Source organism: Taurulus bubalis, assembly GCF_910589615.1.
Source record: "Taurulus bubalis genome assembly, chromosome: 6".
Classification (NCBI taxonomy): Eukaryota; Metazoa; Chordata; class Actinopteri; order Perciformes; family Cottidae; genus Taurulus; species Taurulus bubalis.
This window is the reverse complement of record NC_136594.1, coordinates 28,353,916-28,367,078: the sequence shown is the minus strand read 5'-3', so window position 1 is coordinate 28,367,078 and position 13,163 is coordinate 28,353,916. Positions and strand designations below refer to the sequence as shown.

Sequence of the window (13,163 nt, the reverse complement as noted above, 5' to 3'; positions counted from 1 at the left end):
CTGTCATGGAACAAAGGGAAAACTGTGATGGAAAACGGGGAATCCGAGGACAGGAGGGTGAGGGTAGTAACCGGGCAGGAAGACTGTAGAAAGCACAAAGACTTCAGGGAAGAAGCAGAGTTTGTAATGTGCATTGAAGAGACATGAATTCAGAAGGAGACAGAGAGAGAGAGAGAGAGAGAAGAGGCTAGAGAGAGGAGAGAGAGAGGAGCTCAGTGTATCCTCATTTAAGAGTAGACTTAAGACTTTCCTCTTTGATAGCGCTTATAGTTAGGGCTGGCTCAGGTTTCTGTCCATCCGGGGAGAGGGATCCTCCTCTGTTGCTCTCCCTCAGGTTTCTTCCCCTTTTTTTCCCTGTGAAAGGGTTTTTACTATCTTTATTGGGGGAGTTTTTCCTGATCTGATGTGAGGTCCCGGGACAGGGATGTCATGTGTACAGATTGTAAAGCCCTCTGAGGCCAATTTGTATTTGTGATGTTGGGCTATATAAAATAAACTGAATTGAATGTCCCCCAGCAGTCTAGGCCTATAGCAGCATATCTAGGGGCTGGACCAGGTCAAACCTGAGCCAGCCCTAACTATAAGCTATCAAAGAGGAAAGTCTTAAGTCTACTCTTAAATGAGGTGACTGTGTCTGTCCCCGGACTGAAAGTGGATGCTGGTTCCACAGAAGAGGAGCCCGATAACTGAAGGCTCTGCTCCATCCTACTTTTTAAGACTCTGGGAGCCACAAGTAGCCCTGCATTCAGTGAGAGCAGCTCTTTAGTGGTACTATGAGCTTTCTAGTGGGGTAATATGGTACTATGAGCTCTCTAGTGGGGTAATATGGTACTATAAGCTCTCTAGTGGGGTAATATGGTACTATGATCTCTCTTGTGGGGTAATATGGTACTATAAGCTCTCTAGTGGGGTAATATGGTACTATAAGCTCTCTAGTGGGGTAATATGGTACTATGAGCTCTCTAGTGGGGTAATATGGTACTATGAGCTCTCTAGTGGGGTAATATGATACTATAAGCTCTCTAGTGGGGTAATATGGTACTATGAGCTCCTTAAGATATGATGGTGCATCACCAATTAAGGCTTTATAGGTGAGGAGAAGGATTTCAAATGTAAGAGATTTAAGAGATTTATGGGGGCAGCCTGATAATAATGAGTTACAGTAATCTAGACTAGAAGTAACAAATGCTTGAATTTCTTAGGTGCTCTGTGCCAAGTAAAATATTTGTTTTCTGAGTTTAACATCAGGAAGTTGCAGGTCATCCAGGTTTTAATGTCTTTAAGACATGCTTGAAGTTTAGCGACCTGTTTGGTTTCATCTGGCTTGATCGACATAACAATGAAAGTTTATGGAGTGTTTTCTGATAATATTAATGAAAGGAAGCATATATAAGGTGAATTAAATTGTTCCATGCACAGAACCTTGTGGAACTCTGTGACTAACATTGGGGTTTATCGAGGTTTCATCGTTTACAAACTGAGATCGATCTGATAAATAGGACTTAAACCAGCTTAGTGCTGTACCTTTAATGCCAATCGACTGGTCTAGTCGCTGTAATAAGATGTCATAGTCAATAGTGTTGAATGCAGCACTAAGGTCTAACAAGACAAGTACAGAGAAAAGTCCTTTATCTGAGACAGCACTGATTGTCACCAGTGCTGTCTCTGTGCTATGATGTTTTCTAAATCCTGAATGAAACTCCTCAAATAAACTATTGTTATGTAAAAAGTCACACAACTGATTTGCGACTACCTTCTCCAGTATCTTTGAGAGGAAGAGAAGTTTAGAGATCGGTCTGTTGTTAGCCAACACCTCTAGATCGAAAGTGGGCTTCTTAAAAAGAGGTTTAATTACAGATACTTTGAAGCGCTGTGACACATGACCTGTTACTAAGGACATATTGATCATATCTGTGCTAACTAAAGGTAAAACGTCTTTAGGCAGCCTAGTTGGGATGGAGTCTAAGAGATCGGTAGAAGGTTTAGAAGTAGGTTGATGGGAGAAAAGCCATCGAAATATACATCAGGGTTTACAGCTGTTTCTATATTTGAGAATACATTGGTCCTGATTGAGGGCAGGCAATTATTAATCTTGTTTCTAATAATTAGAATCTTATCATTAAAGAAGTGCATGAAGTCCCTACTCTGTCCAACTATCTATCTATCCAATTTGTCATGCCCAAGGAAACATTGACTAGCCATGGCTCGAACTGTTGATTGAAGGATGTAAGTAAGATATTCTGTCACCAAGTTATGTTACTATCTATTCAAGGCAGGCCGGTATACAGTTGACTACCATCCATCCTCCTATCTAATGATACATGTGTCTATGTCCATCCATCCATCCAACTTTCTCTATCCATCATTTATATATCTATCACTATACCCATCTACATATCTATCATCCATCCATCTATATATATATATATATATATATATATATATATATATATATATATATATATATATGGTATAGATATATTGTTTGATCACTGGCAAATCCAGTTCAACAATAAATGTGGGCGACACTTGATATGTGGTGGAGACCTGGTCAGATGTCAGATGTGATGATGTAATACAGTTAGAATATTATGAGTTAAAGCTCAGACTAATGACTTGTGATTAAATCTGCCAAGCTGTCACGGTTTAGCTACCCCGCTTGCACGCGCATAGCCTACATTGCATACAGCAAAGGGCTGTGTGGAGGCTGTCCACTTCAAGGACAGAAATAGTTTCTCTCGTCCACACGTGGGTGCGCACGTGAGACGGTCATGTGCGTGGAACACAACAACAACAAAGCCGTTCAGCCAGTCAGATGTCTCCATCCGCTCAGAGCCCTGCCTCACCAGCTCGTCCGTGTTCTGCCTCGCTCGTGCTCAGCTGCTGCAGTCACTTCTTCTGAGCAGAGCGCGTGAGCTCCAGCCTCGGGAAGATGCCAGAAGTTCCGTCCGGAGCTCAGGATATGTCCCGGAAAAGAAGCGCCGAGCCCGGGCCGCTACCAGAGCAGGTCCCGGAGAGGAAGAAGGCCTGCTGGGGCATTCTGACCAGCCAAGGTCGGTAGACTGCTGCGTTCAAAGCAGATTGTTCATGTGCTGGGCACAGGTAGAGCTTTCCTCCAGAGGGCGGTGAAACCTATAAATACAGTCGTGAATAATTCTGAGTCAAAGCGTAAATAATGTATACTATAGGTTTTGTGGGCTATAGGTTATGTTTGGCATTTAATATTGGGACAACTCATTTTGCTACACATACTACAACTGGCTTTCAGGCGTCTATACCACACTGCAAAATGACAAGAAACAAAGCTTTTATAAACATGTTTAAAACACCGTGCATGTCATTACTGTCCAGCAGCAAATTATATTGCTTAGGCCAAGTCGTATTTATCATAATCAGAACTGAAATGTAAATGATGGGGTTAGAACAGGGGTGGGCAAACTTTTGGGCTCAGGGGCCACATTGAATAAAAAAAATTCACAGACGGGCGGGGCCAGTATCAGATGGATGGAGAGTGTTTGTGTGAACCTGTCACGGGAGGACAATGTTGCGGACCCAAATGCAGACCACATGAGAGTATGAGTATCTGGTAAAACAGATTATTGGAGCCAAAGGGAAGGTGGGGAGCCTGCGGTCCGCCACAGGGGGCGCTGGGCGGTGTGAGACCCGTGGCTCTACACTGGAGGACGGCGAGGCCGGCAGGGGGCGGTGTGAGAATATAACGTAAATGACTCGGCTTTTTTGTTCAACTCGCTGGTTAAATAAAAAAAAATATTTTGCTGACTCTTTAAATTGGCTGCCAACGTCTTAGCAGTAGCCGCCCGTTCTGTCGTTGACTGTTGGCTAGCATAGTTAGCATGCTTGGCGGAAAAGTGGCGGCTAATATTGTATTCTTTGAATACTGCAATGGTTTCTTGGCAAATAAGACATACTGCCTCTGATCGTACTTCGGTGAAAAAATACTTAGCAGTCCACTCATTAAAGACTCTGCACTCACTGTGGACTTGTCTTTTCTTGGGTCCACTCATTGTGACAGAAGGGATCACTGCAGGAGGCTGGCAGACAGAACCCTATATGTCACATGACATGAGCGCGCAGGGTGGAATGTGGTTAGTTATGTTAGTTATACTGAGGAAAAATACTCTGCATGCAGCTGTCAGTTCATTTTACAACTCTAAAACTGTTGTAGTACAAACCCTGTCTCCGGCGACAGAAAGTGATTCATATTACCGTAATTATTCTAAAGTTAACGCTTTACGACATAATTAAAAAGGATTCTGACCGCTAAAAAGTGGAGCTTTTCAGTGTTTTGCGGTATATTACGGTAATAATAATAAAAAAGTGTCGCCCTTGTCTGTGGGATCAGTGGAGGAGGGGTGGAATTGACCAGCGCAGCACAGCAAGTGTTGCGTGTCGCTCTAGTCCAGCAGAACTCGGCAGGCAGCGGTCCGCACGGCGCTACAAACCGCTGTAACGCCTCTCTGTTCCCGACTTGATTTTCCCAAAGCACGATGACGATGATGTTTCTTCATGCTTATTTATTGCACAGCGCTCTTTTAGGCTTTTCGTGTGTGTGTTCTTCTGCAGCAGGGCCGTGTGCGCAGCAGAAGGCATTGCAGCGGTTTTTCTGCTGCAGAAGAACACACACACGAAAAGCCTAAAAGAGCGCTGTGCAATAAATAAGCATGAAGAAACATCAACGCTGGTCTGTTGTGGTCATCGTGCTTCGGGAAACTGAACTTGGGAACGGAGAAGCGCTACAGCGGTCTTTACAACAACTTTTTTTTTTTTTTTTTTTAATGTTATAATAATTATAATAATCGGCGGGCCGGATTAAAATGCCCCGCGGGCCGTAGTTTGCCCACCTCTGGGTTAGAAATAAGCTTTTTTTTTAATGCACCATTTGGTATATTTGTCTTTCACTGTTGGATCTAACCAAAACAAATCCAAAATTGAGAGTTCAAATATGAGGAAACCTTCAATGTGATAATATATTTTGAGCGTACTTTCCCTTTAATTTTTTCCAACACTGTACAGTAAATAACTGTGATTTTGAACATGGCTAGAGAGAAATTCAGCAAACCTTTGAAGGAAAACCCATGACAGTTCAATGAGCAAATTGTCTGTATTATATTGTGTTATATTCAGCCGACTTTCACTTTCATTCTCCCACCTTTGTACAGTAAAATAACATCAGATTTTACATGGTAAAAGTATTTAAATCCATTGTGCTTCTCAGCAAATCTAAAATGGAGACCTATATGTATCTGTACTGTCAGCGTTTTCTTATCTCGCCACAACATTATCATTTATGAATTTGTTTTGAGTCTATAAGGCCAATGCTTGAGAGTTTGCAGCCCTGCAGAATATTTTTGTTGCACCAAGTTACATGCCCCAATGCCATATATATATATATATATATATATATATATATATATATATATATATATATATATATAACCTGATTGTTGGAGCCCCATTCATTTTCATGAAGCAAAAAAAGTTTGAATCTTTAAAAGATTTGTTTAAATTCATCTAAGATTACCCTGATCTTCTGTAAATGTTTTCGTACCCATGGGCCCAAAGAGCAAGCGCGTTAGCGTGGCCTCTCAGCCCCCGGGTCCATCCTTTGTGTCGGGCTCATTCAGGTAAAATAACTTGGCTATTAGGGAATTTTCCAACTTGTAGGACCTAATGTCATAAGGTCTATTGGAATATTTGTACTGGGAAGTTGATTTACCTCAAAAAGAATTACCTCTAATTTACTGACATCTCTTCCCCAATGTAAGTCAATGAGGAAAGGGTTTTTTAGGGCCAATGGAGTGGACCGAAAGGTGTAATTCCACTGTTCCACTGCAACTATGTAAAATGTGCTTCAAAGAGTGGTACTCTTCCTGGGAGCTTGACTGGTGCGTACAGCTGAGAATTACATGCACAACTCAGATTTAGGTTGGGCTAGGATCCGTGTGCACCATCATTTATTTAATGTCATATTCAAAGATATATATATATGTATCTATCGCGAGAGATTTTAGTATTTATACTGCGTAACTGTGTAATGTCACTCTCCCTTTAAAATTGTACTCTGCAGATTTAGCATTACACTACTGTAACATTGTCATTTTCATGTCAAATACAAGCGGCAACCTCGAGCTGTTGAGAAATGAAGCCAAAGCAGACGTGCCAAAAACTGCAGTAGCTCAAATGGTCACTTGAGGGTGGCTCCAAAAGGGAGTCAGTCCTCATAGACCCTCATGTTAAAATGCTCAACTTTACAGCAGAAATAAACATGTTTACAGCCTGGTTTCAAAAAGGTTTCGGTCTCTCAATCTAATCCCTGTTTGTGACAACTTTGAGGGCGAGACAGGTGGGTGCCATCTCAGGTGCTAGCTGCCTGTTCTGTTGGTCAACCAAAGCCTCAACTCCTCCAAAGGTCCACCTCTTTGTCTGTTAGTTAGGCTGTATCGTTACTGCCAGGATGGTGACAGTCGGAGCAACTTTTGAGCGTCACAGCAGCTCTTCAGAGAGCTACGGGTTATGTCACAGACACTATTTCTATATTTTATAAAGTTTATGGTCAAATATGCTTTTGACATATGACAGACAGTTTTTAAAAAGGGTCAAAATCGATGCAACACAACCGGAGATATCGTCTTTTTTATTCCAAATTATTCTTCCTGTTAAAACAAAATCATACAGGCACAAACAAACTTGCTGGAAAAACAGCCGCGTCACAGCCCGGCCAACAACATGGCAGAAATGTTGGGGCCAATCAGATAGTTGTAGCCACCCGTTTAAACTAAGCATGTGTACAGAGGGCAGGCACAGACCTCACAGACCATCTAAATATGGCCGCTGTCTCTGAAACTTTCTAGTCTTAGCAGATTGGATTATAATAAAAAAAACTTTAAAACATAGTCAATTGCAGATTCAGTGATGAGTTGGCTGGTTAAGCAGAGAGTTTAGATTTTTTTTTGGGGGGGGGGGGGTGATCTCAACATACTGATATGATTGCTCTGCTTGTGGTGTGAGTACTCCAGCTACTAATTCAGTTAGCAAGCTAGTAGTTATTATTAGTATTTGCAGTGGCTGTCAGTGTTCAGTGGAGCCGGTAAGGTGATCTTCCAGTCTGACAGACAGGAAGCAGGTGTGGACAGGACAAGCAGGTGTGGAGGTCCTTTCACTTCCATTTCACTCAAAATGTGGTCAATGTAATGTAATGGGACAAACACTCATGCTTCTCAATATTTGATGCAGCAAAATAGTGGAATTAAAAATATATTCGCTAAATGATGAAAACTTGTAGCGCTGTAGAATTGAACTTGTTTTTGGTGTAATTCAGCTCATCCCAATGCCCCTGACTTATTACAAATGTTTTTCATTAGACTCCTGACAATCCATAACTGCTATGTAAAGCCCCTGTAATAGTTGGAAAATGTAATTACTGGTTGTGCACCTAGAACAACGGTCCCAGTCGTTCTTCACCATGGAATGAGGCAGATAACTCCAAAATAATCTTTAAAGGCCCTGTAGACTCTCTATGTGACTATATAGATGATTCTGACAGCTAAATCAGTGTTGCATCACAGTGTCTGTTTGGTTGCCACCTCTGGGAACCACTAAAGTCAGAGAATCTTCAAATCATGGTGCTTTGGAAAAAAGTGAAATTCAATGAGGCATTGGAGAATAAACTTGTAACAAACTGTTTGTGTGTGTGTGTGTGTGTGTGTGTGTGTGTGTGTGTGTGTGTGTGTGTGTGTGTGTGTGTGTGTGTGTGTGTGTGTCCAGGGTCGTGGGCAGATCGCTCCCCTCTCCATGAAGCAGCTTCTCAGGGTCGACTGCTTGGCCTGCGCACTCTGCTGGCCCAGGTGAGGTCCTTATACACATACACACACACACACACACACACACACACACACACACACACACACACACACACACACACACACACGCACACAGGACATTTGGTAGAGATTAGTTTTTGCACTTTGTGTCTGGTACATTGTGTGTGTGGATACCTTTGTTGAATTAGGTTGTAGTAGTCCAGAAAATACTTTTTGGATTCAGAAAACTCAGTTTACTTCAGCAAACTCCAATGTGAAAACCATCTTACACTTGCAGTTGAATATGTTAATAGATGTATTATTTTAATGTGTAAAATTGTTTAATGCTGTGGTCTGTAGCTGAATTGCACTGCATACAAGATATTCTAGCAAATGGTCTATCCTCAATGCCCCCGCATAACCTTACACCCCAGATTCATAGATTACATACAAGGATGGGAAAGTGAAATTACTTTGAATTAGTCTTCAAGATATACTCAAATTTCAACTTTAAAAAACATACAGAAAAGTGAAGTAAACATCAAACTTGAAAAAATCCAGTTGCCGTTTACTTTGAATTAATTCAAAGCAGAAAGACTGACTCTAATAAGTCAAACAGAGAGATACATCTAAACAAGGCAGTGTGCTTCCTAAACAACTGAAGTCATAACGCTGTGTGCTTTGAATTTTTTAGGGATATCACACTAACATTGTCACCATTGATCATGTGACTCCTCTCCATGAAGCCTGCCTGTCAGGACATGTGGCCTGTGTCAGAGCATTAATAAATGCTGGCGCTAATGTAAGTATTCATCTTCTTATCACCACCATTATTACATGTTCACCATGTGCCCATCCCAAAACACATTATCACAATTATACACCGATGCATGTTTTACTTGATATCATGAGTGTTTCTCACATATATGTGTGTGTCTAGGTGAATGCTGCCACCATCGATGGTGCCACTCCTCTGTACAACTGTTGTGCCTCTGGGAGTGTCGGTTGTGTGGAACTGCTGCTGCAGAATGGAGCACACACACACACAACCCACACACACTTCCCTTCGGCTCTGCATGAAGCCTGCAAGAGAGGTAAATACACAGCTCAGTATCCATTATACCTAGTTATCGTCGGATTAGTCTGTGTGTCCAGGCACAATATCCCAAACACCACATCTATAGCTGGGCAATATATCTATATTTTATAGATATCGTGATATGAGGCTAGATATCCACTTAGATTTTGGATATTGTAATACTGCATGCATGTCTTTTCCTGGTTCTAAAGGCTGCTTTAAAGATTGGTCCAGCTGTTCTATGATTTGCCTTTAAACACCCAGTCATTATTTGCACATTACTGGTGACTATTGTGTAAATATTTTGTGAAAGCACCAATGGTCAGCCTTAAGATATTGTTGCCATATTGTTTTCAAATCATTTGGTCATAAATGTCATGATATTTTCTCCATATCGTCCAGTTTTAGTGAAATTTGGCTGAAAGTCTCATCTCACAAATGCACAGTTGCATTTTCAAAATAAAACAGATCTGCAACCTTTATAGGTCAGGTTGTAATGTTTAACTCCAGTAGAAAGGTCAGATCCTGATGAAAACCTGATAACAAAGAGCACAAAGGCACCAGGGCTCCAGACTGCAACCATGTGTTGTGAGTCTGCCAGTTAAACACAGCCTGTGATGCGCGTGTACGTAGCAGTGTAGACCTTCACGAAACATCCATTTAGCAGTTAACATGTTACACAAATTAAGCAGCGATCTGATTCATTGAAAAACAATGCTTTACCAAAAAAAATCCAGTATTTGTGCGACCAACTGAGAAAGTTGGTAGAAGTAACCAACTTTCTGAGTACTAAATAACTTGTCAAATCAAAAGCAACATATTTACCCTACGTTTTAAGTTTATGAATGTTTCATCATGTTGTGTGTGCGTCCAGGCAATAGCCAGTGTGTGGAGTCCCTGCTGTCTCATGGAGCAGATCCAGACTATGAAGTGTCCCACTTGGGCACTCCTCTCTACATAAGCTGTCTACACCGACAAATGGCATGCTCAAAGATCCTGCTGCACAGAGGTGTTTCTCATTTACTGAAACTTTCTGCTATTTCTACTTGAAGCACACCAGTGTTACCTGCAGGTGCCCACAGTTTTCTATGGCCAAATCCCAATCTCCACTCTCACAGACTCATAGACATTGAAGGTTTAGTTCTGTCCGCCTGTCAAATCATCAAGTGTTTGAGGGCTCTCTGGCAGACATGTTGAGCCCTTTATTAACCATTTCCTTAAGTACACATTTCTGCAGACTTTGCCTGAGGGAATTAACCACGATTCATAGCAATGTGACTTAAACACGGGGTTATGAGTGGAAGCATGGAGACGTAAGAAAAAAAAGGTAAACAAAGGGAATCCATCACAAAATAATTAAGGTTGACAAAAACATCATGTAGAGATTGGGAAGATATTGTTTGACAATAACTACTGATTGATTATAAACTGATTGATTAAACCATTTAAAAACTTTTAAAAAACATTCTTCTTCATTGATATATATGTACATAGACATATATGTGAGCACATGTGTGTTCAGCCAGCCGGCACAAAAACATTAAGGATTAAAGATGTAACATAAAAGCACATGAAAGCAGAGGATTGCAAGCAGAGATTATATTACACAACTGGTTTATTTATTAACCATTTCTTTTCATTTTGTTATGAAAGCTGTTTTGACAAAAATGAGTAAATGGATTATTTAAGAATGACCTCTGATCTTGTGAGGCCGGAGCCTGGAAGACATTTAAATCAGGGAGTAAAGAGTATAACATAAATACCCACACTTGTACATAACATGCTATGACGTCACGGTAACGTGATATGTTGCAGCAAAGTGCTGTCCCATTTGTATTTACACCATTTCAAGCCCTTACAGCCTCTCATACTCACACATTTAACAGATGACATCAGAAAAGTCCTTGATGCTTCAGGGTTTAAGACTTTAGGGGGACATTGGGATTGGGCCTCTAATTGTTTTGGTCTTTTTGATCCAGAAAATGATCAGCTTTAGCCAATATGCCCAAATTGATGCTGCAAAATGGGCTGTGGCTAAGGCTCCTAAGGCCTGAAACCCTGAACCTTCAGGGACTTAACTGACGCCACCTGGTAAATGGTAGAGTGAGAGAGACAGCAAGGGCTTGAAATGGTATAAATATGAATGGGTCAGCATATCACGTTACTTGATGACACCAAATTGGGAGGGGTTTATTTTCCATTTTTAATACTCCCTGATTTGAATGTCTTGCAGACTCTTGCCTTATGAGATGAGAGGTAATCTATTTACTTTGTTAAAAAAAAACTTTAATAAATGGTTGCTGAATAAACCAGGTATGTAATAAAGTCTATGTTTGCATTCCTCCGATTTTACGTTTTTTAATGCATCATCTGAAATCGTTTCTGGTAATGTTTCAGTGTAAATGTAATATGCTAGGCACAATACATCCACTTTGTTTACCTTTTTTTACGCCTCCAGGCTTTCCCTGGTAACCTCGTGTTTAATGTCACAACGCTATGAATATTGAGTAATTCAATCAGGGAAAGTCTTCAGAAATACGGACCGACAGAAAGTATGCATAAAGGACTTTGCGTGACTGCACCTCAAAGTCTGTGAGTGTGGACATTACTTATTATTATTATTATTATTATTATTATTATTATTATTATTATTATTATTATCATCCATGGCTGATTAAGACTCATCTGGAACTTTTCCTTACCACCCAAAATCATCCCAATGTTCTTCTCTGTCTATTTGTAATCCTCATTACTGAATAGATTACAGTGGAGCCAACCGACAAAGGACTCAATAGCAGACTCAGGGCACAAGGCAGTGAATCAAAAAGGAAACTTGATTGTAACACTTGTCTTGTGGTTCTCAACTTTCTTTGTATTGTGACCCCCTTGAAATTAAGCAATGTTTATTTGTGACCCCTTGGTTATGGCCTTGGAGTGGCCATTTATCTTATCTTCTATCTACAGTATGAGTAAATGTATGATTAACATCTTCTCTCCTCTCTTCTTGTCTGCATCTTCTCTAGGAGCCAACGTTAATGTAGGCAGAGGAAGTGACAGTCCTCTGCATGCCACTGTCAGGCAGGACAGTGCAGATCAGGCGTCAGTGTTACTGGACTATGGAGCTAATGTCAACATCAGAGATGGTAACAATCAGCGGCCTGTGGAGCTAGCGCCTGCTGGTGGAAAAACACAACAGCTTTTACTGACATTTGAAGGTACTGCAATATCTTCTCCTGCAGTGATTTTCAACATTGATGCATAGAACCACTCAAAATTCAAGTTGTATCACAACAGTAAGCGGAAATCCCTCTGTCTCTTTGTAGTTTCTCCGAGGAGTCTCTGCCAGTTGTGTCGACTTCAGATCAGGAACCTGATTGGTCGATCCAGACTGAAAATGCTCCCCCTCCTTCCTCTTCCGACCCTGCTCACTGACTACCTGGAGCATGTATAGGATGATGCAGCATGACAGGGAAAAGCAGATGAAATTTCTTTAACATTTAAAATGTCAATGTGCCAAGCCCCTTATTAATCAATTAATGTCAACACACATAAAAAAAAGTAACTGTATGGTTGAGTTTGGCTTCTACAGCTTTATTACACTAAAATGCGCTGAAGATTCACTCTGCGGCAAGCTGTACTCTGGGAACATAGCCTTGATGTTGCCATAATTGGTTTATTTTAAATGTTTATTTATTAGGACTTGTTTTTCCCCTGACAGATGTTTGTGACTGATGGTGACCCACATTTTGAAATATTTGTGTTACCATGTTGGTTCAGCATAATGTCATTTTGTAAATATTGGAATTTATTTCCCATTGACAAGGGCTGGCCTCCAGGTGTCTGCATGACTATGTAAATATGAATAAATGATCCATGACATAACCATACTGATTTCCCATACGATTTGAATGGGTCATTCAAGGGTTTAAGATGTAGAAAAAAAGTTCATCCTCCAGTTAATTTAGAATCTATATAGCTGTGTGGTTATAATCGCTATTACACTCAAGAGAGGTGTGTGTGTTCAGGTTTCCTGGTGGAAAAATAATTCCAGTGTTGTGCTTAGACAAACATTGCAGCCTCCTCAAATTAAAGTAACATAGTGGTGGTATAACAGTATGGCATGATATGGTAAAAATTAATAAAACATTTTAAATAGTATGGTATATAAGTGTGAAATATTATGATTATTATTATTACTTTATTTTTTATAATTCTTTAATCATTAATTGCACGTGTACAATTTATAAAGTGTCAACATGAAACGG

At 40.6% G+C, this 13,163-nt stretch overlaps 1 protein-coding gene across 1 annotated transcript; it reads left to right on the top strand.

The window, feature by feature from the left end:
- The first annotated feature begins 2,741 nt into the window (after window positions 1–2,741).
- asb5b (ankyrin repeat and SOCS box containing 5b) lies at window positions 2,742–12,780 on the top strand. Its single transcript, XM_079220208.1, is given in 8 exon segments — window positions 2,742–2,897; window positions 2,903–3,053; window positions 7,786–7,865; window positions 8,515–8,622; window positions 8,761–8,914; window positions 9,773–9,907; window positions 11,922–12,113; window positions 12,222–12,780. Coding segments are annotated over 8 exon segments (1,074 nt in total). The 5' UTR covers window positions 2,742–2,771; the 3' UTR covers window positions 12,350–12,780.
- The last annotated feature ends 383 nt before the right edge of the window (window positions 12,781–13,163 follow it).